Source organism: Talpa europaea (genome assembly GCF_964194135.1).
Source record: "Talpa europaea genome assembly, chromosome: 15".
Lineage (NCBI taxonomy): Eukaryota > Metazoa > Chordata > Mammalia > Eulipotyphla > Talpidae > Talpa > Talpa europaea.
The window spans coordinates 35,501,779-35,528,825 of record NC_140083.1 but is presented as its reverse complement, the minus strand read 5'-3'; the positions used below and the strand labels follow the sequence as shown (position 1 = coordinate 35,528,825).

Below are 27,047 nucleotides of genomic sequence, written 5' to 3'. Positions count from 1 at the left end.
AAGGGAAACCTTAGATAAACGAACTTCCTTGGCAGAAGTTTATCTGGAAAAGGAATTAAACTTACTCCAGGTTACCAGTGTCTGCAAGACCCAAAAGCACATCGCCACTAACGCATAGGATTCAATGACACCAAATGACAGCGGAGACATTAAGTAAAGTTCAAACCTCCCTACAACTCTCCCGACAAAACAAACCAACAAAACACACAAAAGCAGAAAGCAACCCACACACAAGGCACTACTACAACCGCCTGGAGACCTCTGAATAGCTCCATGGAGAGGGGACAGACGACAGGCGAAGGCACATTTAATGAATGAAAGCGAGGACTAGTGGGTGGCAAAGAGCCGAGCCACGGACCCTACCTTTCACAGATTTCCCAATACTGTGCAGGTGAGTGATAGAACTGTAGTTATGGGCAATATTCTTCAAAAAGGCTTCCATTGCTTCCTGGTGGTGGTAGCCGAAATCCAGCGCAGCAGCTGCCAAAGGCAGCAGCAGCCCCAGCCAGAGGCGCGCGAAGTTCATGTTCTGGAGATGAAAAAAAAAAAAAAAAAGAATAAAGTTGAGGACAGATAAGGACAGAGTGGAGGGACGTTGCTAGCTCGGGCTCAGCGTTCTAGTCGCAGGTCTCCTGCCACTGGACTCCGCGCGTCCTAAGGAGGTAAAACTTGGAAACTACATCCTGGGGAGTCGGTGCAACCCGAGCGCGGACAGCAGCCTCCCGAGCCTTCCATCCCGCCGCCCGCCCCTCCCTCCCTCCCCTGCTCCGGGCGTCTGGAGCGCCCGGCAGCTGCTGCAGCTGCGCCCAGGCGCGCGCGTCCCGAGCCTCACCCCGGCCCCGGCGCGTCAGTCCGCCCGCCCGCCGGCGGTCACCCGGCCGGGCCTGTCATTATAGCCCGGCCACGGGGCGGGCGCGCCCGGGCCCCGCCCCCGGCGCCTGACAGACGTCCCGCCGGCCCACTCAGGCGCCGCGCGGGGCCCGGGGACCGCGGTGGCGCGAGCGGGCCGGGTGTCCCCGCCGCCTTCGCACCTGGGCGAGCCGGTACCCGCGACGCGCCGGGAGCCGAGAGCGCGGCGGCCAGCGCGGTGGGGCGCGCGGAGCTGCGGGGAACCGAGCCCCGCTTCGCAGTGTCCGTCCGGGCGCGCACCCGGGTTGGGAAGTGCGTGCGCCCCTCGGCCACCGCTCCACCCGCTGGCTAGGTCCGGGGCGCTCCGCCGAAGGGGTGTTGGGGCGTTGGGTGTGTCCAGCTGCTGCGAGTTTGGAGATGTTCAAAACCTCACCGGGCGGGTGCGAACCCGGCTCACCCGGGGCCCCGGGACGCGCCGCGAGAGCCGGGTGCTCCGAACCCCGCCGGGGTTCTCGGCCCGGGCCACGCTCCCGGCCCTACTGCGCACGACAGCGAAGTCTTCAAGCGAGAAGAACGTGCGTAGACGGTTTAAAGGCCGTCGAGTGTGGAGTCTAGGAAAACTTTCTTACTTGGTGCATGAGATTTGAATAAATCGGAGCTCAGTTTAAAACTGGAAATCACACGCTAGAAAACAGAGCCACCTCTGTAAACCTGGCTCTTCCTCCACCTAGGCGCCTTTGGCCTGCTCCAGGGCTCCCTTTCTAAAATGCTTTTTCTTGGAAGGACTGGGTGGTCGCTGTGGGCACTAGGAGAACAGGACTTCTCCGAAACCTAAGAGACTTCGGTGCAGGCAGACCTCGCCCGCACCTGTCCCGCGTCATCTGTCAGGGTAATGGGGCACTTGTGCCAGCAGTCTGGTGAGTATGAAAAGTCTGAAAACCACTGACTGATCTGGGATAAAATTCCTCGTTTATAGATTAAAGATAAAAAGTCGGGGTCCCACTTCAGACAAATTCAACAGGATTTATTTCAATGAGGCCCAGAAATGTGTTGTTGTTGATTTTTTTTTTTTTTTTACACTGCTTAAGTGACTAGACTGTGCCTTCAAGAATGGAGAACCCCTAGTAATCGCTGTCACCTTCTTTGTTGTCGACACAGGTTGTATTGTAGAATTGAACTCTTAGAACCCCAGAGGCCAGCTGTGATTCCCAGGCAGTGGAGAAGGGAGGTGGCAGAATTAGACAACAGCATCACTTGATATGGATCCTAGTCCTGGTCCTGACTCTCAGTGGCTGCGTCAATTTGTTGGAGCAACTGAGTGCAGACCAAGGGCGGGATTCCAGCTACTGACGTCAGGCACCGACAACAAGGAGGGCAGAGCATGTGTGCAGTAGTGTGGTCTGAACACCCCTAGTCTCCTGAGCAGGGCACTGCTGGGAAGAGTTGTGGCCATTTTGTGAACCTTTCCAAGGGAGAAATACACGTGGGCTTGATTGCTTTTTCCTTGGAGCTGTTTTCGAAGGCAGCTGCCCTACCTGGAGGGTGGAGGGTACTAGCAGCCCCCTCTCCTACAACCCCCTCCCTACACAGCAGCAGCAGGCCTCTGCCTCACCCTGCTGCCCTGGTGGTGGAAGGACTTGATGAGTTGAGCTGCAGAGAACAGCAGACCTTATCACACCTTGTCAGCTGCCACTCCACCTTGCGCTATTGGTTGGTAACTGGACCTTCTGCCTCTCACTCTGTCCTGCTAGTTTTCTACCTCCCCTTTATCCTGTTGGTTAAAAGAAATATTTTTTTCCCCTTTTCCTGAACCAAAGGACATTTTGTGGTGTCAGATGGCTGGACCCAGAACCATTGAGAGCAGTTCTGATCTGGTGACAGTTTTTAGACCATTTGCCTAGCAGTGGGCTGTAAAATAATGTTGATGGGCACATTGTAAAAACTGCAAAGTATCAATTTATTTTTTCAGATCTAGTTTAATTCATAACTAAGCAGAATTTTCTAAGTGTTGTGAAAATCTTAATATGATATTATTACTGGGTTTTTGAGTGAATTTTTTTTTTCTAAAAGGTGTGCATAGTTACTATGCTAAATGTGATTTCTGCTAGATGGCTTGAAGAAGTTTTCCTTTCATTGCTTATTTTCTTTTGTTTCTTGACTATGAGACATGAAAGGAAGGGGTGTGGGGTTTGAAGAGATTAAATTTAGGCAAAGTTACTATAAGGAATGAAAAAAGGAACTGACTACGAATGTAGTCAAAGATTGCTCTCATGTGATTTTAGAAATCATACATTTGTTCTAGAAGTGGCAAGTATATGATTTTCTTAAGGGGTGTAAAAATTAGTGACTGGAGGCAGTGATGGCTTTATCAGTTGTGGGAGGGAGATTGACAAGGTTTTTGTTCCAGAAAAACAAAGAAGTTGAGGTATAGTTGAAATTACTACAGCTTTGGAGTTCACACTAGGTAGGAAGCAAATTCAGCAGACAGCCAGAGAGAATGGAAACAGGAGATAGGACTGAAGGCTGAAGTTCTAAAATCTAGCAAATAAAGTATAGTCCAGAGACAGCATTGGAATCAGCTGGGAATTGTTGCACATACAGGCTCCCTGGCCTTACTCTAAAACTACTGGGACAGAACATGCATTCTAATTTGATTTCCTGCGACTCTTAGGTACATTTGAATTGATAGACACTGGTCTAGAGATGAAAAAGGTTTAATGTTAGAATGTGAAAAATATAGAAGAATAAAAGGCTGGCCTAATAGAATAAAACACTAATGGTTAAGACAAAATCCAGCACCCATTCCTTGATTAGCTCATAGTGATCTAAGGATAAATGGGAATTTTCTTATCTTAATAAAGACTAGCAACAACAAGCCTATAGCCAGTATTACACTTGCTGGTGAGAAAATCTAACCCTTTCCACAAAGATCAGGAAAACAAGGATTTTCCCTCACCACTCCTTTCCAATGTCATGCTGGACGCCTCTGCTAATGGAATAAGACAAGAAAATGAAGGAAAAGATATACAATAGGGAAGGAAGACACAAAACTCTCTTTGTTCACAGACATATTAGTCTGTGTAGTAAATCCATAAGAATTGACAATAAAATTCCTGGAACTAATAAGTTATTGTTGTAAAATTGCAGGTGCAAGGTTAATATACAAAAGTCAATTGCTTTCCTTTATAGTATCAGTGAAAAAGTGGAATTTAAAATTAAATATATAACATTATTTACATTAGCCCCCATCCAAAGAAATACTTAGGTGTAAATCTAAAATATGTACAAAATCTATGAGAAAAACTACAAAGAGCTAAAACTACAGAGATATGGTCCCCCCCACACACAAATATAATCAATTGGCCTTTGACAAGGGAATGAAAGTGCCTTATTCAGATCACCCCAAGATTTTCAGATCTTGTATCCTCAAAACTTCCCATTTTGGCATGCAGTGTATTTTGGGTTTAAAACAATGAAATTCTTTGAGGCTGAGGATGTGCTTCTGTGCTTGTCTAAGTCCTTCACCTTTCCCTAAGCTAAGGTAAAGTAAAATCATCACATCCTAAGTTTCAGCTTTTTTCCTAATCAAAGACCTAGAAGAATGTAGTTTGGCGACTCATCTAAAACATCTGTCCCAGCATCTCATCTGTATTCTCAGAGCAAAAGATGAAGTCATTTCCCTTCCTTGTTAGGTGTAAGAATGAAATCAGCCCCACCTCTCTCCCAGGCACCTCAGGCATTCAGCACTGAAATTATATCCCTTCTCCCTAACCAAAGATGGGATCGGTATAATTATTTTAGTTCCCCCCCCAACATTATTAAATAAATTTTCCACTGCATTATGATGATGAGATTGTGATTGTTTGTCCAACTCAAGAAGAAGCCAGAGGCATGGGGGGTTACCTTTTGCCTCAGCAGGAGAAAAAACAATCCATTGGAGAAAAGATATTCTCTTCAACCAATGGTGCTTGAACAACTGGACATTCCAAAATAAAAAAAAATTGAATCTATACAGAGATATCATACCCTTCCAAAAATTAACTCAAAATGGATCATAAGCCTAGATGAAAAACACAAAACTATGAAACTTCTAGAAGATAACACAGGAGAAAGCCTAGATAATCTTGGCTGTGGTGGTATCTTTTTTTGTTTGTTTGCTTTTTGTGTTTTTTTAAAAAATTATGTATTTACTTTATTCATGCATACAAGAGCTAGGGTATAGGTTAGAGGTGTGGGCAGTGTATGTGTGTGAGAGAATTCACCAGAGACAGAGTAGGGAGCAGAACAGGCAGATCTACTGAAATATACTGCTGAGGGGAGCAGTGGGTGGGATAGGAGAGTTCTGTTGCACCATATATGGGTTAGCTCCCTGGCTGAGGATCGAACTCAGGCCATGGTAGCAATAACGTGATAATGCTGAGACTTAACCCATGTGCCACCAGGGAGGCCCTCTGGGGTATCTTTTGAGACACAACAACAAAGACAAAAATCATGAAAAAAATAATTGAATTTTCACTTCACCTCTTTCTTTCCTTTCTTCCTACCTGCCCTGCAAACTGCAGGCTCCAACACTACATGTAGAAGCTGTAGTCTTATATAGGCCATTTAAGAAGCTCTGATAATTGCTTATTTGAGGCACAATCTTTAAAACAAATCCCTCATTCAACATTAAGTCCTCAACTTTAGGCAAAATGACTGTAAGTAATAAACCAGGTCTTCAAATACTCTTATTTTGCTCAACGAGTATTCTTTTTTTTCTCATCAATGTTATAAGGTAATGATGTTGATGACATGAAATTTTTTAAAGACTGCTATGTGTTCCTCCTAGTGGTTCTGTTTCTCTGATTGAATTCCAAATGGCACAGAGGGTTAATCATAGAGACTTTTAAAATTTTAAACCCTGATTCTACCACTCCAACTGTGTGACTTTTAGCAACTTATTCAGCCTTACTGAGTCCTAATTTCCCATTTATTAAATGGGAACAATAATTCTTATCTTCTAGGAGTATTGTGAGATAAAATCATATAATAATGCCTAGACTTCAATAATATGAAAATTTAACATCTGTGAAGTCATTTTAAAAATGGAACTGGAAAAGAAAAAAATCACATTATCTGTCTCCATGAACTGAGCCAAAGACCTTTGGACTAGGCAAAAACCAATTGTTTTAAGAAACCATCAGGCACACAATCGTTGGGGAACTGATTGATCGATAACTGGATTTTTAGTCTTAAGATAGAATCAATCAGCTCCCTTTTTTTTTTTTCTAGAGAATCAGTAACCAACTAAGTATAACCAAGACAAATTTAGCCTGTTATCACTAATCAACTCTTTTCTTTAATCATCCACCTCATCTTCTCCTCTCATACCTCCTCTCCCTTCCCGCACTGACCTCTTTTGGGTCACATTTTAGGTTTTCTACCTGAATCTGTGTATCAAGGAACTGCAATTCTTTCATCCCAAATAAGTGTACTTTGTCTTTTTAATTGACTCCTGAAATTTTAATTGACAAAACAGGGGAGCAAAATCTTCCATCCCCCCCCAAAATGTCTCTTTGGCATGAGGTTTGTTTCATAGGGGGGACTCTGAAAACTGGATGGAGGTTGGCCATTTGTAAGAGACATTTATATGTGTAAAGGAGTATCCCTCGCTCTATCAGGAAAACCTAATTTCTCTGACTCATCAGTGAAAAAGGCAAAAACAGACATACCTTTGTCTCACATGCCTTTCCTGGAAACATCTCATAATGGACCTTTTCCTTTCTCCCAACATCCTTTGTCTTTAACTGAAGTTATTTAAGGCAATAAGTTAAGCCATTTTAATGAATTCCTAAGTTGTACTGGGTTTCTCCCATGTATATAGGCATAAACTGGGGCCCGAAGAAATCATTCTGTAAGTCTGGGTTGTTCTAGGCTGGCAAATAAACAAGCATCATGTAGACAGATGAGAAGAAGTCATATGGACATTCAATAATAGCATGTATACTTCCTGTATAGATGTGAGTGACAAACACGATTGAGTAACTTGCCCTACATGACTTTAGATACCACTTTAAGGAGCTTGTTTAGGACATGGGAGGTTGAGGGAGAAAGGGGAAGTCGGTTAGAATGTTTACTGGGGGGAAGAAAGTCACTTCTGCCTTTTCCACAGGAAAGAAAGGGGTTGGATCTTCATGGGATAGACTCTTGGATTGAGTGAAGTTCAGATGTAAACAGCAAGAGCAACTTCCACCCTGTCTTCGGAGTCTTTCCCATGAAACAAACCCCTTGCCAAAGACATTTTGGGGTGGCAGATTTTTGCTCCCCTATATGTACTGTTATTATTAAATTTCTTCTATTTTCTAGTCAATCTGCTTGATGTGAATTTTATTATTTGTCAGTCTAGAAAAACCTAGAAAAGGGGGCTGCTCCCTTTTCCCATATGGCACTGCCAGGCCCCTTGACCACTGGATCTTGTGCCCAAAAAGGGAAGAAGGAAATAGGAAGAGCTGAGTATTGCTGAGCCCTCCTGGGGCGCAGAGGCCTGGCTTTGAATGTGCCTCTTGACTAGGAGTGGAAATATAAAGCAACATCAGTCTGTGTTCTAGCAAGTAAATGTGACTTTCTTCATCAGAAGAGGAACAGAAAAAAAGAATCAGAGACCATGAGTTACAAAATGTGCCAGTGAATGCTTTGGGGAAATCATGTGAGAATAGGAAGTTGGAGTCCTGTGTGAAGATATTTGCTGAATTGAGGCTTCATCTCATTGTTCTTGGGGCCTGTGCATCCCCACCTTTGCTATAGTGCAGGAAGTTATTTGGGGTGCTAGAGACTTTCATATCCAAGTGAAAAAGATGGTGTAGCCTCTTGATTGTCAATTTTACTTAGAGATTATTGGCAGAGCAATGGAGCAAGGAAAGGCTGTCTTATTATTTTAAATGTAGCCACCAGATATAATATGGAACAGAATGCAAACCTTGCTACTGATTCTGAAGGGTGTTTTTCTGGCTTCCACCAATTTAATGCCATGCAAATTTTAAAAGAGCCAATAATAACTGGTTTTGTTACAGAGAGGAATCTCCATTAAAAAGTGGAGGTTCCATATTCCCCTCCTCACCTAATGAAGGATTGAGCTGAGCAGCAAGAGGAAGCTAGAGAGAATGTGGAGAACAGAAAGAGGACATATGTGGAGGAAAGAGACATGTGAAGAACTCTGCTTGCTTCTTGGACTTGCACCAGGGACTAGGGGATATGGTAGGAGACTCATGGAGTCAAGGCACCCACACTTAAGGGCCTCCCTGGTGGTGCAGGGGTGAAAGACACAGTACAATCAAGCTATTGCCAGCCACTGCAGCATGAGTTCAATCCCTGGCCAGGGAGCTGACTCATGTGGTGCAGGAGACCTCTCCTACCTCTCCTGTCTCCCCCGCTGCTCCCCTCAGCAGTGTATTTCAGTAGATCTGCCTGTTCTGCTCTCCACTCTGTCTCTGGTGAATCCTCTCACCCCCTGCAATGGTCTGGCCTGCACCCCAATTCTTGTTTTCAAAAATAAATAAATCTTTTTTAAAAAAAGAGACACCCACACTTAGAAGAGACATGGGTGAGAGACATATGGAGAGGCTGTTAATGGCAGCTGTTACCTTGACTTGTATTTTGATTTTGCTCCTTTCATCTCACACTTGCCCACCACTTCTGTCACTTTCTTATGGTACCCTGCAAGAAGGCCTTTTTGCAGGGTATTAGGGTACCATATGGCAAGTTTTTATTCCTCAGCCACCCCACTTTGAACCAACCCTCTTTGCCTGGGCATTTACCCACAAGGAATTGGGAAACTATTATCCTTTCTTCTTGTCTTTTTCTATGCACAGTAATCCTATTCAAGTTTGTTCACATTGAAAGTATGCTTTATCTTTATGAGGCAAATGGCAGAACCCAATTAGAGTATGCAAGTTTGAGGGTTACTCCCCAGTCTTCATACTAACAGTTTCAAGCAAAGACTGTTATTGTGGGTCTGTTACTGGGAAGTTCATTCTCATACAGGGAACCAGAAATGATACTGGGCAAAACCAAGGGGGTGCCCATTAATCCCAAATTGTTAATGTGAAAAACCTACGTTGCCCATTTTAAGGGTATGCATACAGGCAAAGAAAGCAAACTGCTCAAAGACTTTTAATTGGTGAGAAGTTCAAGCGGTAGAGAAAAACAGAGAGAAGAAAAAGGATTTCCAATACCAGATTCCCTACCAAACTCTGAAATCATCCTTTCCATTGAAGGCAAAAGCCTAGCTCTTTAGGGAGGGTGCAGAACTGCCAAATTGCCAGAACAAGTCCAAAGTACGTACTGACAGAAACCACAAGCAAGGGGTTGAATAGGTCTTAGTGAATTGGACAAAAGGAGGGTCAAAATGTACTGTTCAAGCCGAATCCAACACAGAGTCAAGATAATGTCTGCCGATGTCTCTAAAGAGTCTGTCTGCCAAAATGTTAAAATTGCCAAGACCAAAGACCAGGAGCTGCTCTCATTTGTTTCTCCTTCCTCCTTGATCCTCATTACACACACACACACATACTCATACACGTCTATTTGTGCCTTGCTCCTTAACCTTCCCAAGTGTTCCCATTCTGGAAGGTTAGTTCATGGCAATTATAGTCCAAATTATAGTCCAAGGCATCTGAGATGTTTGAGGCATGGAAGTGAGGGTGGGGAAAACAGCACCCATTCCTATACCCATGGCCTTACTCCTCCCCCTGACTTGGTGACACATCCTGTAACAGATCACACAATAGTAGCAGGGTGCCAACTGCTCTGAGCCACTCTCAGCTTGAAAGTGGCAGGGGTGGGGTTCTGGTTTTATAGGTTTTATCACCTGGGTGGGACAGCAGTGAAGCAGGGTATTGGCTGCTGGGGGTCTTGTGATGTTAAACAACAGGAAAGCAACAAACAAGGAGCAGGCCCAAGAACCCTGTAACAATCTTTTTTTTTATTTTTTTAAGGATAAAATTTAAGCCTTCAAAGAAATGTCACAGTTCAGAAGAGCTGCTTCCACCTATTCCCTCAGATCCAGGTTAGTGAACACAATATCCTTCTGTTCTGATATTGGGTATACCTGGAAAGAGAAAGAACTTTGTTAGTGTACAACCAAGAGGTATTCAGGGACCCCAGACTGTTAAAGGGAGCATGCTCTGAAAGGGTCTGACCACCAGTGTGCACAAAGGCAGAGTAAGCAAACACTTAGTGTGGAAGATTTTTAATAGAATTGGTGTACATAAAGAGAAGAAAACATAATAGTTTCCCAATAAAACCTCAAAAATTATCCATCCCTTTGTGGACAAATGTCCAGCCAAACAGGCTCAGCCAGAAACAGGGCTACTGAGATGGGAAAGCTTGCCCCAAGTCTAAAGTACCTCTGGCAAGGAACCACAAGAAAAGGTTAGGCAGACCCAAAAAGCTGGTACAGGAGAGTCTCAAAATTAAAATATATCACATAATCTACTATGAAGTCAAGATAAAGCCTGCCATGGTCTCTGCCAAGGACCAGGAGCAGCCTCCCCACATGTGTCTCACCCATGTGCCTCTTCCTACAAATGTCAGTGTGCAAGTCAAAGCTGGAAAAGCAAGAGTCAGAGCGGGCATATGTTCAGTTATAAAGTAAGCATGGCCATTTAACTCTTAACCTAGTCCCCAGCAGCTCCCCATTCAGGAAGTCAGGTTCATGGTGTGCTGGGAGTTGTAATTCTTGGTGGCTGAGATCTCTTGGTGTGGAGATATGGGTGGTGTCTGTAAAAACATCAGGGAGTGGATTGTTCTTCTAACAACTTGAGCAGAAACTGGCAAGAAGCATCAGCTCAAGGCCCAGGTGAGATTCAGGACTGTTTAATTATTCCTGAAAGTTGGTACTTGCCAGACACCACCTTGCCAGGTCCCACTTATACATGATTTGTGGGGCGATGTGCAATTGAAGATGTGAAGTGCCTTGTTCACAATATATTAAGAATTTTAAGTTGGTGAAACCAAGAGTATCAAAACCAAGGGCCTTGAAGACTGCTATTTAAAAACAACAAACCCCAAATGGAATTGATTATGGCAAACTCTACCTAACTAGCCTAATTGTAGTTTCAGTCTCTCCCCAAAGTGGAAATTTAAACTAGTCAATTTGGAGTTTTCTGATCAGCATTAAGAGAAGGTGACTTTGCCTGAATCTTTCTTTTCTTTTGCTAATAACCTGTCTCACTCTCTTTTTTTTTTAATAGAGGCATGCTTTATTTATTTGTTTGCTGGTTTGTTTGTTTGTTTTGTTTATACATGCACTGGGTACAGTCAGAAGTGCGGGAGGGTGAGAGAATTCACCAGAGCCAGAGCGGGGAGCAGAGCAGGCAGAAGGACCGAAGTACACTGCTGAGGGGAGCAGCGGGCAGCAGGAGAGGTCTGCGCGCCATGTGGGACCCTCCTCCGGGGGCCGGGGAGCAGCCGGGGATCGAACCGGCGTCGCAACCCAGCGCTCAACTGCTGCGCCACCGGGGAGGCCCTGTCTCACTCTCTTTCTGACTATAAAAACCTTACATTTTGTAGAACTTCTTGCACCATCTTTCCACCTGTTAGGTGGAGTGTTGCCCAGTTCATGAATAGTTTGATAAAGTCGATTAGCTCTCTAAATTTATTTCAACGAATTTTGCTTGTTAATACTGTGCAAGTCCCACACACACAAAGCTGGCTCTGCCAGTTTCTGTCCCCTCTTTCAAATTTATCTGGGATATTTCTGAGACATAGCAAAGCAATAGCTGAGAAGAAGGGAGAGAAACCCTCGCCTATTGTCCTACTTATCATCTTTTCACACCTTTTTTCACACTGTCTTTTCACACTCTGTTCCCAGAGTCTCTGCCTTCTCCAAATTGTTGGAAAGAGGACGGACAGCAAGAGTGAAGAGAGGTTCCATATTGTCAGCTCTACCGGTATTGTAGATTCTGAAGGATCTTTGTCTAGCTGTGACCAATTAATCCCCCACAGATTTTTGAAAAGTCAATAATAGGTTTCAAGTGAGAAATGTTTATTGGGCTCACACACTAGGAGAGGTCACACTGTCCACCTGAGAGTAGTGGAAACCTGGTTTTAATGGGTTGGTTACTAGGGGTGGGTAATGATCCCATGATTTGGGTCATGCTAGGGCATGCATAGAAAGCCTATATGCCCCTTTATATGTTGTATGTCTCATTAGCATCTTAAGTCTCCACCCAGGGGTGAGTGGTTCAGCATACTAATGAGACCTGGGTTACTTCTGCATTGGTCTTTTGCCCTCTGCATCTGCATAGCTATCAGGTTTTACAATAGCTTGTTCTGGAGCAGTTCCCCAAAAGCTGTTGCTCTGCAGACCGTTTGTTTTTCTTTGGTGATGGATTGACCAACTCCTGTTAGCCTGGGGGCTCAGTAACAGGAAAGTTAAGTAACGAAGGTCTAGGTCTAAGGGTTCTAGAATAGCATCATTGATGCCTGCCTGAATTTCCTCATGAAAGTAGGAAGGAAAACCATTTGTGGTTAACCATCCACACCTTGCAGTTAGGTCAGAAGAATAGAAGGCTTGAGCTGTGCTAACTGTGATATCCTGGTCTATTTGGAATGATTCTAGTTGAAGTTGGATGGCAGATTGTCTTCATCGAAAACTTATAGGTATCCTAACCAAAACTGTTATTTCTCAAGAAGATCAGCTCAGGCTAGGGAGGTAGGTACCAGTTCATAGAAAAAACTTTCCCTTCAAGTTTTCAGGGCGGGACCCAGCCCAGGTTGTTGATACATATTCCCCTCAGGATTGCGTAATGTACTCAAGGAAGTGCACTTCCCATTGGGTAATGGAGAACTTCCTTCAACATGTATATCCTTTCTCCTTTTCTCTTTAAAGGATCTTCTTTTGTGGTAAAAGATTTTTTTTTTAATAGTTATTTATACAAGCACTGGGTACAGTCAGAAGCACAAGAGGGTGAGAGGATTCACCAGAGCCAGAGCGGGGAACAGCACAGGCAGGCTGACGAAATACACTGCTGAGGGGAGCAGCAGGAGCAGTAGAAGAGGTCTGCATGCCATGTGGGATCCTAGCCGGCAGCTGGGGATCAAACCAGTGTGGCAGAGGCTGCAGGCAGCTTTGCAGCCCAGCGCTCAACCTCTGTGCCACCAGGAGAGGCCCTGTGGTTAAAGAAATTATAGAAACAATTCTTTCTTGTTTTCACACCTGGAATATCTTTCCTTCTCCCTGTTAGAAGTCTATCTGACTTCCAAGGCTGATTTCAGAAGCCACAGTTTTCTATGTCTCTTTTCTGACTGTCCTAGTCCTGTATCCCTTTGTTGATGTAAGCCTAAGATGGTGTTTAATATGTAACATCTACTGTGTATAAAATATGTCTGTACTTGGAATTCATTCATTTATACACATTTTTGACTTTATGACTTTAGTGCAGCTATGGTTTGAATGTTTGTGTCCCCCCTGAAATTCATCTGTCGAAAATCTAATACCCAAGGTGAAGGAACTAAGTGGTGGGGTCTTTGGGAAGTAACTAAAGTCATGAGAGTGAAGGGGATTATCGCTCTTATGCAGAAGATCCCACAGGGTTTCCCAACCCCTTCAACCAAATGAGGATATAGCAGAAAGACTGCTGTATCTGGACCAGAATGCCCTCACCGAACACCCAGTCTGCTGGCACCATGATCCTGAACTGCCCAGTCTCCAGAACCATGGAAACTAAATTCCTGTTGTTTATAAGCCACCTAGTCATAAGTGTTTTTTATAGCAGCCTTCTCTGAGTTCAGAATTGGATGATAGTGGTAATCCGGATTGACTCAGTTCCTGCTCCTGTTGTGGCAGCCTGGCAGTAGAGAGTTCTTGTTAGTTTCTTGAAAGTGGGGATGGCTTCTTACTAATTTCTGTGTCTCCTTCAGCAGCAAGCACAGTCCTTCTTTTTACTATCTGCTCAGTAAAAATATTTGAATTGAATCGTCTATGATACAATTTCAGTCACTTTGTGACAAGTGAAATAAAAGTGTTTCACAATTCTAGACAAATGTTTTGCTAGCTGTGGGATTTATTATAATGTGACTGTCTCAACCACAGAAGTCAATACCATGTGTTTATGGCAGAGTTGTTAGCATTACAACATAGAAATTCATCCAGCATGAGTTACTCCCAGTCAGGTTTTCTATTTTTGTTAGACTTTTTTACAATTGCTTTTATTAGTTATTCCTTCATGATGTCTTGGAGAGCTACCCCATAAAATATTAATGCTGGCTATTTAGGAGCTCTTTCATGGCATTTCAAGATTTATGAGCTATGTAGGTGGCAATGAAAACTTCATAGCATCTTTTTGTTGTGTGCCGCGTGGTTTAGAGGAAAAGCACCTTTAAGAACATCATATGCTCCTAGACCAGCACAGATTTGGGAGTATTGCCTGCCAGAATGAGGAAGGTGTATATCTCTTCAGTTTCTCACTCTTTTGTTATAACTCTGGAGTTGTCCTGTCAAGGTCACCAAAGACCTCTAATGGCTACATATCTGTTTGCAACTGATGTGGCCTCTCCCCATGTTCTGGCACAGTTTACATGCCCTTCCTTCAAACACTTCCCTCTCTTGGTGCTGAAACACACTTGGTCTACATTTTTATCCTTCTCAACCGGCTCCTTCACTAAATTCTCTGCTTATCCTCGAACTGTGGTATTCCTGAGTCTTCAACTTCTCTACTCACCCAATCTCTTTAGATACTTTCATCCAAACCCATGACTTTAACTTCCATCTCTGCCAGTGACTCCCAAATTAAAGTTTGTTTCCCTGATCTCTCCTCTGTGCTCTGGACTCACATGTCTGAATGCTCACTTGACATTTCTTCCTGGATGTATAACAGGCATCTCAAACTCAACATTTAACAAAATTTAACTTTTGATTTTCCCTTCAAAACCTTTTCCACCAGGGCCTCCCCGGTGGCACAGTGGTTGAGCGCTGGGTTGCGAAGCTGCCCACGGCCTCTGCGGCGCCGGTTCGATCCCCGGCTGCTCCCCGGCCACTGGAGGAGGGTCCCACATGGCGCGCAGACCTCTCCTGCCGCCCGCTGCTCCCCTCAGCAGTGTACTTCGGTCCTTCTGCCTGCTCTGCTCCCTGCTCTGGCTCTGGTGAATTCTCTCACCCTCCCACGCTTCTGACTGTACCCAGTGCATGTACAAACAAATAAACAAACAAACAAATAAATAAATAATACATGCCTCTTTAAAAAAAAATAAAAAAATAAAAAAACCTTTTCCACCAAGCTGCCCTGCATCCACATTTCCCATCTCAGGAAATGACACCACCATGCATTCAGTCTCTCAAACCAAACATCCAGACTCCTCCCCTTCCCTCCCCACCATATGCAGTGCATAAGTTAACGCTGTCAATTCCATCTCCACGATACATCCTTACTCTGTCTACTGCTGACACCTCCACTGGAGCCATCTGACCCAAACTACCATCATCTGTGTCCACTTCCTTCCCTGCTTCCTTTCTGGTTTCTGTAGTCTCATCACAACTCAAATGCCAGAGGGTTGTTTAAAAACAAAAGCAGATCATCCTACTTCCCTTCTTACAAAACCCAGTGGCTCCTAGTGATATGAAGAATCAAGCCCCAAACCTCTGCCTGAGTCTGCATGAACTGACCCCTACCCGTCTCTCCCCAGGATCACCCTGGGTAATCAGTCATATGTTCTCACCATAAAATCTTTGATCACATAGAACTACCTCTGACATTAGGGCCTTTGCTCTAGTTCTTCTGATGCCCCGGACATGTTTTTTCTAAACTGTCCTATGTCTGGTTCCTTCTCTTTCAGGTTTCAACTTCAGTGTCATCTCCTCAGAGAGGATTTCGTTGGGCATTTACCCATAGTCCCCAGTCTTTTCACATCACCAAGTCTTATTTTCATGGTAGCCCTTATGGCTAATATTTTCTCTTTTTTCTTAAAAGATTTATTTATTTATGCATACAAGAACTAGGGTACAGACCAGAGGTGTGGGGGAGGAGTGAAAGGATTTACCAGAGACTGAGTGGGGAACAGAACAGGCTGATTGACTGAAATACACTGCTGAGGGGAGCAGCATGCAAGTCAGGAGAGGTCTGCTGCGCCATGTGGGTATTTCCCTGAGCAGGGATCCAACTTGTGCTGCTGTGGCTGCGTTTCCCTTCATAGGTTTTGTCTTAACCCCTGAGCCACCAGGGAGGCCCTATTTTCTTACTATTTGTTTATGGAACCCCTCCCTACATGCCTGAAATAACCAGTTCTGTTCATAGGCTTCCACCTAAGTTAAGAAGTGTTTTAAAATTCCGATTGCCTAGCTAGAAATTTCAACATTTAGAGTCATTCCATTGGCCACTCTTTTTTTTCTTTAAAGGAAATGCTTTTTTTTTTTTAAGATTTATTTATTTTTATACAAGAGCTGGGGTATAGGCTAGAGGCGTGGGAAGGTGAGAGGATTCACCAGAGACATAGTAGGGAGCAGAATAGGCAGACACAGATATACACTGCTGAGGGGAGCAGCAGGAGCACAGGAGGGGTCTGTGGCACCATGTGGGATTCTCCCTGGCTGGCCGCGATTGAACCTGCACTGCCAGTTTCACAGCGGGGCGCTCAACCCGCTGGGCCACTGGGGAGGCTCATCTGTTGGCCACTCTCTTGAACTATCAGTGCAGTGTTACTGTCATGTAAAAAAAAAAATTGCCTAAAGGAGACAAGTATATTGACAAGGTTCATCAGAACATCAGCCTGAGTTAGTAATCAGATAATTTTCCATCTTGGGAATCAGAGGGAGTAGGAGCCAATAAATTCTAAGGAAAGTGTGAAAGAATATGAAAAATTGGGGGCAGTCCCCAGTCAGAATGATACGGATGAAAAATTAGCTGGAAGGAAGAGGTTGTTCTCTGAGAGGCCAAACTTGGAGCGAGGTTGAAGAGATTCACTCGCTACTTGCCATGTGCTAGCCTAGTGTTCTGTGAATTAGGGATATGGAAGAATTGGGACAGAGTTTGGACCACAGTACCTTCTGAAAGAGCTCACTCCATGGTGATTTCTGGCAAGAAAAGGTCATCATGTTTAATAAATAAGGCAGAAATATATCATTCTGCCTCATCCCCAGTCTTTTCTCCCAGTATCAGTTTGTGTATCTACTTTACAAGCAAAAGTCCGTTAGCTTCAGGGCTTATAAAATTCAACACAACATACAAATGTAAAAGTAAATGTTACTCTGCTGGTTTGAAATGAACTTGGCCAAGAACTCTGATATAGATACAAATACATTCTTTGTTCATTTTTATGAACAGCCTTTTTATGACTTTTGAGACCTAGTTTAAATCAGCAAAAGTAAGAATTAATGTTTCTGATAGGTGTTGGCCTTGTAAATCTGAAAAGAAAAAAAAAAAAGGAATCACATTTTCTATAACATATGAATGCACAAGTGATTCATTCTTTGGCTCAGGATGGAAACATTTATTTTTGGCAATCTTGATTCTTCTTTCTGCATTAGCTTCACAGATTTTTATCAATAAGATGTAGACAGTGGATGGACTTTATTCACAAGGAAACATCACGATAAATGGAGTGACTAATGTCCAACAATTTGAAACTTGTAAATATTTATGAGAAAATTGTATTCATCTTTGTGAGGATTTGCTACTGAAGCTTGGAATATAATGATTATGTGCTCCAGCTCCTAGATTAGTAGTGCAATGCTACATGGCAAAACCAGTATGAGTATTTTGTATAAAATAGCTGCATTGACTCCTGAGGAAAAGGGGCAATACTATCTCTTTATTGATATGACCTCTTCTGTGGTTAAGCCTAGGCTACCATGTTTTGGAATCAGTGACCTAAATCCTGGACCAGCTAGGTAATATGCAAGACCCAGTACAAAATGAAATGTGGGACCACTTGTTTAAATCTTAGTAAGACTTTCAAAATGGCAACTGCAGAGCATTAAACAGTGACTGGACTGGACTGTCTTGAGCCTACATGACTGGACTGTCTTGAGCCTAAGAATCTGGGCCTTTCTGTTTTCATTTATTCACAGTCCTTTTTTAGATCCTTAAAATGATCCCATCAGGTGAGTTAAACATTCTTTTACTACTTTTCCCTATTTACCAAACCAATAAGAAGGGAACTCTTTCAGTTAAGCATGCTGATTTACTGTAACAACTTAGGGGAAAAAATCAAGTGTTTAACTGTGAACTTCCATCAAGTGAGAGAAAATAACGTTTAAAACAATTTTTCTGTGTAAGAGTTTCGACAAGGGTCTCCTAATTTAAGCTTAGATTCTTTCGGTAAGAGTTTTCAGAACATTAGCTCCAAATATTTATGAGCCCATGCAAATATTTTAATGCTTCCTGCCTGGTCTGGTGGTCTACATGTCTAGGTGATCATCATAAATACTTGGGGACCATTTAAAATATGGCTTCCAGGGTCCACTGTAGACTTACACAGTTAGAGTCCTCTGGGCCTAGATTCCCAGTGTGTATATATATATATATATATATATATATATGTATATGTATGTATGAATATGCATACATATGTAATATATAATATATATAAAATCCTCGTGTGTGTGTGTGTATATATATGTAATATATATATTATATATAAAAAAATCCTCTTGACCTGTAGGTTTCCCCTTATAGCTGAAAGTAAAGTTCCAATTTGGTATGATATACAATTCAGTGTTAGTTTTTTTTTTAAGTTTTATTTATTTATGCATAGAAGAGCTGGGGTATAGGCCAGAGCTGCAGGGGGGTGAGAGGATTCACCAGAGACAGAGTGGGGAACAGAACAGGCAGACTGACTGAAATACACTGCTGAGGGGAGCAGTGGGGGAGACAGGAGAGGTCTGCCTTGCCATGTCGGTTACTCCCTGGCTAGCTGGGGATCAAACTCATGCTGCAGAGGCTGTGGATTGCTTCATAGTGCGGTGCTTAACCCCTTGCGCCCCCAGAGAACCCTCAGTGGTTTTTTTTTGAGTCTGGAAATGCTATTACCAATGATTTGAATGGAAAAAATTTTGAGCATTCCTAAACCCCCCAAATAACCTACCCTATATACCAAAGAAAGTCTACTTTCAGATAGTGGGGAAACCTATGCTTATCTTGACTTTTTTTTTTTTCACTTTATTCAATGAGGCAAGTGAAAGCCTATTTGAGAGCCTTTAAAATTGAGTATTAGTGGGCCTCCCCGGTGGCGCAGCGGTTGAGCGCTGGGTTGCGAAGCTGCCTGCGGCCTCTGCGGCGCTGGTTCGATCCCCGATCCCCGATCCCCGGCTGCTCCCCGGCCACCTGAGGAGGGTCCCACATGGCGCGCAGACCTCTCCTGCCGCCCGCTGCTCCCCTCAGCAGTGTACTTCGGTCCTTCTGCCTGCTCTGCTCCCCGCTCTGGCTCTGGTGAATTCTCTCACCCTCCCGTGCTTCTGACTGTACCCAGTGCATGTATAAACAAAACAAACAAATAAATAAATAAAACATGCCTCTATTTAAAAAAAAAAAATTGAGTATTAGAAATGATCTTTGTTAGTGAAAATAGAAAGCTTTGTTAGTTTCAGTTTATTGGGTTCATACAGAAATTCCCAATAGAATGTTCACAGAAAGTGGTTGGGAGGACAGTAAGAGTCATTAGGAAAAGAAGGCAAATACACGTAGTATTTAAACCTGTATTATATATATTTAATTTCATTTTTATTTTGCGCCCTCATACTTATTCCTTCCTTTGGTTTTCTGGCATTTCCAAGTTTGTGATTAGGAGTTTCAATGTGAATTTTTCTCTGGCCAGCAATGGGCAGATACCACACTTGTGCAAGCTTAGAGAACCCATTCAATTCAGGAGACAGAAAGAATTGCTGAGATTCTCACAGGGAGTGTTTCTTATTAAAAAGCTCGGAAGGTAGAAACAGCTCCTGGGGTTGGATTCAGATTTGTTCAGGAAGGTTGGTGTTAGCAGGCTTCACCCTACAGGAACTCAGCACTCAGGGAAAAGAGCAGAACAAGGACAACAGCTTGTTCTGGAGGAGGGAGAGTTTCGCAGATGGGTATGGAATTCAACAGTAGCTCTTTTATATCCAACTTTTGTTAGGCTCCAGCTTTATAAATAAGCTTGTTGCCTCTGAGTGCAGGGTCTTCTCATCAACACATTGAATGTTATAGGAAATAAACAATTTCCGTCTTTCACCTTTATCAAGTTGGATATTGATTACACAACAAAACTAAGGACAATGGGTCTTTTATAATTAATGTTGAGGTTGGCAGTCATGGCAACACCCTGGCTAGAACCACAGACATACCAACAAAGAATCCATTATGGTGACTGTGGCACTTTCATGAAGGAATCCAGGTGCTCCTTGCTGGTAAGAAGCTCCTTGAAATAAGCAAATTGTCCTTTCCTCAGCATCATTATAGAACATCATGTATTCAAAACCCAGGCCATTTCATAGCATCCAGAGAAGAACTGGGCTTGGACATTTGCTCTTCTTTTATGATGTTCCAGTCAAGAAAAAGGGTTTTGAAATCTTGAGTCCTCTGAGGAAATTTAGAAGTATAAGAAAGCAAATATTTCCATGAGCTGTCTTCACAATCCCTCATAAACTGGTCAAAGAGGAGCCTATGTCTTTGCTCCAGCTGGGGTTGAAGAGAGAATGGTCTTTGTGAATGATATTCCCAGAAGAAAACCAAATCTATGTGGGTAGCAGGCCCCACCCCAGAAGGTACCCACCTTCCCACCAACCACTCAGGGCTCTGAACTCTTGTATGGATATATACACACACATGTAAATTTAAAAGCAATTTTATAATCTCGCAGGTCATCCTAACTAAAATCAGCCAATTTTGGAAGTGCTTTATTATTTTAAATATTGTTTCCTGGTTTTTTTAGTAGGTTTTTAATTGTGGTAAGTACATATAACATAAAATGTACCATTGTAAACACTTTTCAATCTACAGTACAGTAAACTTAAACCAATTTTCAGAATCAATTCAATGCAACCAATTTTCAGAAAAATTTTCAATTTTCCATCTTGCATAACTCAATACCTATTAAACAAAAAACAAAAGGAAAAAAGGGAGGAACCCTATTAAACCATTTCTATGTCCCTCAGCCCTCGAAAACCACCATTCTATTTTCTCTCTCAATGAATTTGAATACTCTAGTGTTTGGTCATTTTGTGGCTGGCTTATTTAACTTAGTATTATGTCCCCAAGACTCATCCAAGTAGCAAGTATCAGAATTTCCTTCCTTTCTTAGGTTAAATAATTCCTATTGTATACACATACTATATTTTATTTATCCATTCATCTGTCAAAGAGCATTTGGGTTGCTAGGCTTTTGTTTGATACTCCCAAAAGGCTGATCAAGACCTCCCTTCAAAACAAGGGCAGTGTTTTCCCCAAAAGAAATTCTACTGAATAAAATTTCTCTATTACCAACAGCAAATGTGTGGTTTTGGCTGCCAGGTTAAAAAAAAAAAAAAGGAAGTAAAACCATCATTAGGTAAATTATTGCTATTGCTGTTACTTAAGAAAGATATTAGCCCCTATGTGAGAGCATCCTCATTGGTAAATGCTGTCTAAATAGTAATCTTGACTTATCTTTGTAGTTCATTTGCACATGGTAGCTTGAAACCTTTGCTGGAAGATTCAGCTAAGGACGTCTTGATTTTGAAGACCATTTTTCTTGCCAATATGAGTTCATGGAGAAATGAAGTTCATCAAGTTCATGTAAACTCAGCTGGAACCTTTATATACATGTAGTAGAGTTAAGGGAATCCATGAACTTTCCATAAACATCCTGAATGTGCTGTTACAAAGTCCCCTTCCAGTCAGTTCTCTTGCTTCCTCTTTTCTCCACCTCATCCTCTTTGATTAGAATTACAGGTTTTCAGTAATTACATGTGACTTCTGCTTGCCTTATGTAAAGGGAATAAGTAAGATCTGTTCCTCAACAAGATTATGAGACACCTTTTCTAGAGGGTATTGCTAGTAATGCTAGTGTACAAGGGAAATTGTCCTGTACTCCTCTTGGTTCTTATAGGCTGGTAATGATCAAAAAGCATGGAGAGATAAGAGAAAAAGCCATAAGAAGTCTAATAAAAAAGCATATATACCCTCTGTATGCATGGGAGAAACCCAATATGACTGAGTAACTCCTATAGGTTTGGGTCAGCATCTTAAATAGCTAAGACAAAGGAGGTTGCAGTGGATAACATGGGTGTCAGTTAGGGTGTTTTCTGGGGAAAGGAAAGGTACTTTTACCTCTCTGCTGAAAAAAGATAAAGGCATTAGGTCTTCCTGGAAGAGCAGTACAGATATTAAACATCAAAAGCAGTCTCTACCCAGTCTTCAGAGCCCTTTCCCTAAAGTAAACTTCTTGCCAAAGACATGTTTTGGGGTGACAGACTTTTGCTCCCCTACTGTAGGCTGAGTTCAGATAGAGGAAGGAAATCATGAGCATTTATTCACTTTGCTATCTTCAAGCAGAAACTTCACATCTAAACAACTTCAGTCCCTGAGGGGAATATGCCTATTCTGGCCTCCAGGCCTCCCCTCAATTGGGTTCCCTTGACCTGGAATGCTAGAATCTTCCGCCCTACCTCTTTGGATGCCAACTTCTCTGGAAGAATGAAAGTTGGGGTTTTGTTTAAAATTAATTGGTTTAGCTTCACCTATTTATTTTTATTTGCATAAACTACACAAGAAAGAAAATGTTTCAGATATTTTTCATAGGCCCTTAATATCCAGTCTTTCATACTAATTGAATTCATTATAATAGTATCAGTGAGGTCTTCCTTGCTAATTATCACAAGGTTGGTGAACAAGTTTAACCTCCTATGACAGTTTACAACCCCAAACACAATCTTTGCAACAGGATTATAAAATTTAGAGTGTAGTTCTGCAGTACAAACATTCATAGTTTCCAAGTTGTGAATCAGCCCCTTGAACTATCAAAACATACCTCTGAATGTTACAGAAACACTGCCCTTCTTAGGAAACAGAGCAAAACCTGACTTTATGATTGCAAGATACAGAATTATTATAGCTTTACCTTAAATTTAATGGTAATAGGTGTTCATACGTTCTCTAACCCCCCTCTGTGTTTTTTTAAGCAGTGGGTGTGGAACCCACTTTCAGTCTGTAACTGCCATGTTGAGATTTCTGGGCAATTGCTGAAGCAATCGACTCAGTAACTGGTGACCAGGAAAGATGCACAGTGTTCCCAGCCCATATTCAAGCCCTCAAGTGGCACGATTACTACTAACCTCCTGATCACAAAGCTTTACCTAGTTTTAAGGGCATGTTTAAAATTCTAGCTCTCTATCTGGGTAATAATGTGTGCAGCTTAAAATGAGAGCAGATGTGTTGTAAACAGACCATCAGTTCAATGTCTCCACAGACTCCATACTACAACCTTCTGCCTAAAGACTTGTCAAGCAAGCTGAAAGTTTCAAAGCAAATGATGAAAGTTCAGACCACTTGCCTGCTTGACCCATTGAGAAATATGTTTTGATAAGAATGATCAAAATATATATCTCTCATCTGTATTTTTTTGTTGTTCTTGTTTGTTTGTTTTTATCCATGGTTCCTGGCAAACAGCTCCCAAAAGCCTTAGAATTTTCCAAACGTTATGATAAGTGGAGGTAATGTTATTGAAGATAACCTTTGGGTATAACTGAGGATGGGCCTGGTTGCCAGGGAAACCAATATGAATAAAGGGTGAAACTTCAGTTTGCCCACTGATTTCTTAGGAGGGCAGAGGAGATAGAGCTTGAGTTCAATTGCCAATGGCCAGTGAGTTAATCAGCTATGCTTATGTAGTGAAGACTCCATAAAAGCCCAAGAGAAGGGGCTTTGAAGAGCTCCTAGGTCAGTGAGCATGTGAAGATTACAAGAAAATGACATGTCTGGAGAGGGCTGGAAGCTCCATGCCTTTTCTTATACCTTGCCCTATACATCCTTTCCATTGGTATTTCCTGGATTACATCCTTTGTAACAAATCTTGTGAGTTAATGGGTTTCCTGAGTTCTCTGAGCCATTGTAGTAAATTAATTGAACTTGAGGAGGAAATTATGAACCCCTTCAATCTGCACCAAGTCAGAAGCACAGGTGACAGCCTGGGTTTGTGGCTGGTCTCTGAAGTAGAGGGTAGTGCTTGGAGACTGAGACCTTTACCTGAGGAATCTTCAGATAGATAGTGTCAGAAATGAGTTAAATTTCTTGGCCCCCACAACTTTGGTGTTTAAGAATTGCTTGTGTGGGGAAGCTGAGAATCGGTGTGGAGAAGTCTACAGATATATCTGGGTATGGGAACCTTAAATACCTCACCTGTTTATATTCATTTGCATAAATCACAAAAGGAGGAAAAAGTTTCAGATATATTTAGATATGAGGCTTTTGGGCATTAGAGGTCCCACTTTGGACTGACCTCTTGGGTGTTTGCCCATGAGGGGATGGATAATTATGGGCATTTTATTGGGAAACTATTAGAAATATTCTTTCTTTTTTTCTCTCCCTATGCACACATTCCACTGAAGCTCTTTCACACTAATATCTGCCTTTGTGCATGTGGATGGCCAAATCCCTTTCAGAGTGTACACCCTTTAACAGTTTGAGGTCCCTGGGTATTCCTCAATTGTGCACTAACAAGTTTGTTATAACAGCCTCAAGGAGGTCTTGTTAATTATCACAAGGTTGACGAGCAAATTTAACCTCCTGTGATGATAGTTTACAGCCGCAAGTGAAGAAATATGATTCTCAGCAACAAAATTCTAACATTTGAAATGTAGTTCTGCAGTGCAAACGTTCACCGTTTCCATTTTGTGAATCAACAGCCACTCCCTATAAAACATGACAAGAAATATTAAGAAAGAAAAAAAGAAAGGAAGGAAGGAATCAAAATGGAGTGATCTAAGTATGGTTAAATGAAAATGGAGTCAGGGGACTATTGAGGGAAGAGCCCCAGGCATGCTAAGACACATCCACCTCTAGGAAGGAACTGAAAAAAAGTCAGTCTACCACACATCTCCAAGTATTGTAACTTGACCAATCATTGCTCAATGAACTTTTCCCCTGATTTGCATGCTTTTGCATCAATTGGAGTTCAACTGACTTCCACCTAATTTTTGTAATGGACTGCCAATCAGAATTTGATGGGTTTTTAATTCTAATTTTCATAGCTGACTTGTATGTGAGCTCTCCCAATTTTTCAATATAAATATACGCCTCATTCCACCCACATCACTTGTAACATAAGTTTCCACATTGCCACCCTCTGTCTCAAGACTCTCTCAGTCAATGTAAAAGTTAACAAAAATGACCTAAGCTCAGACCAAGTCCCTGCTTGACCCTTTAAAAATTCTCCTTTGTTCTAATCCTAGTAGAACACACAGTAGCAGCCCTTCCACCTTCATCCTTGGTTGTGAACCCAGGTCTTGATTCCTAATCTAGAATAAATACTTTCTTGATTATATTAAGTGAGATTCTTTTCTTTTTTAGGTAACACTGGTTTACCATCTGGTATTTGTCTTTCTCTTTCTCACTTACTTCAGCAGGCATTATCCCTCCAGTTCTATCCATGTTGTCACAAATGGCAAGAGTTCATCTTCTTTTTGTAATTGAGTGTTATCCCATCATGTGTATGAACCACATCTTAATCCACTCCTCTGTTGTTGGTACTTCGGTGGTTTCCATAACTTGGCTATTGTACATAGTGCTGTAATAAACATAGGAGTGCATATATGCCTTCTACTTAGTATGTTTACATTCTTCAGGTAGATACCTAGTTGTGGAATTGCTGGTTCTATTTTTAAAATTTTGAGAAATCTCCATATGGTTTTCCATAAGGACAACATTCCCATCAACAATGTACAAAAGTTCATTTTACTCTGGGTCCTTGCCAACACTTGTTCAGATCTTTTATGTGGGCCATTCTCACAGGTATGAGGTGGCATCTCATGTGGTTTTGATTTGCATTTCCTTAATGATAAGTGATGATGAGCAGTTTTCAAATGCCTGTTGGCTGTCTCTTTGTTTTCTTTGGAGAGATGTCTTTTTAACTCTTTTGCCCATTTTATGATTGGGTTACTTGTTTTCGTTTTGTTGAGTTGTATGTATTCTTTATTTATCTTGATATCAGCTCTCTGTCTGATATATGATGTACAAATATTTTCTCCCAGAGGGTGTGTTTTTCTTTTATACAGTCTGATTATTTCTTGGTTGACAAGGATAATGATGACTCAGAATTATATAAAGTTAAAAGTATTTTTGTCATAACTCAGTTTCTTGTCAAGCACTATTAAAATGCCTATGGTCTCAGCTATAATTTTTTTTTTATAGAAATAGCATTTCTTTTTTTTTTTTTTTTAAAGATTTATTTATTTATTTATTTATACAAGCACTGGGTACAGTCAGAAGCGCAGGAGGGTGAGAGAATTCACCAGAGCCAGAGCGGGGAGCAGAGCAGGCAGAAGGACCAAAGTACCCTGCTGAGGGGAGCAGCGGGCGGCAGGAGAGGTCTGCGCGCCATGTGGGACCCTCCTCCGGTGGCCGGGGAGCGGCCGGGGATCGAACTGGCGCTTCAGAGGCTGCGGGCAGCTTCGCAACCCAGCGCTCAACCGCTGCGCCACCGGGGAGGCCCTCAGCTATAATTTTAAACAAGGATGAGTAAAAATAAAATTGGAATTTGCAATAATTTAAATTCCCCCTCTGTATCTCAGGTTAATCACAATTTCTCCAGGAAGCCTTCCCTGAGCCCCCAAAGAGAGAATACAACCTGTAGCCCCATAATATACTTATCATATTATAATTCTCTTTGCCTGTTTCTTTGAGCACCCCACTAGACAGGAGACTTCTGAGAGCAGCAATTCAATTTATCTGCTTTTCAGTTCAATCCGCAGAGCCCCAGTAGGCATGAAATGCACATTTGTTGAGTAAATGGCTAAATATAGAAATGAATGAAATGTTAAACATCATAATAGGGTATTAAATAGCTTATACTTTTTATTAATTTGTTAAAGCTTTAATTTATTAATCCTCTCATTAAAAATTTGCACAATCCTCACAGATAAAGTCACTGAAAAATCTTTACTCCTTTTTTTGCCAACACCAACAATGGCCTCTGCAGTCCCTCTGACTGTCTTCATTCTGTTCTTGTGTTTCTTGTGCTATTTTCTTGAGGTCTTCTCTTCTCATATAGGTCAT

The 27,047-nt window shown here is 42.2% G+C and overlaps 1 protein-coding gene and 1 pseudogene across 3 annotated transcripts in view; both read right to left on the bottom strand.

Moving 5' to 3' along the window:
• Positions 1 to 526, bottom strand: part of CPM (carboxypeptidase M) — a gene marked incomplete at both ends in the record, with an annotated part of 55,465 nt that extends 54,939 nt beyond the window's left edge. For both annotated transcript variants that reach the window (XM_084255019.1, XM_084255020.1), the window contains one exon: positions 364 to 526. In XM_084255019.1, coding sequence (XP_084111145.1) covers positions 364 to 526 — 163 coding nt within the window. The remainder of the gene's footprint in view (positions 1 to 363) is intronic.
• Positions 527 to 870: 344 nt separating this feature from the next.
• LOC311185347 (acyl-coenzyme A thioesterase THEM4-like) lies at positions 871 to 27,047 on the bottom strand (annotated as a pseudogene). Its single transcript has 4 exons — positions 26,957 to 27,047; positions 19,927 to 20,499; positions 1,283 to 1,407; positions 871 to 1,197 (listed from the first exon to the last, which is right to left on the bottom strand). The product of its transcript is annotated as an acyl-coenzyme A thioesterase THEM4-like (transcript).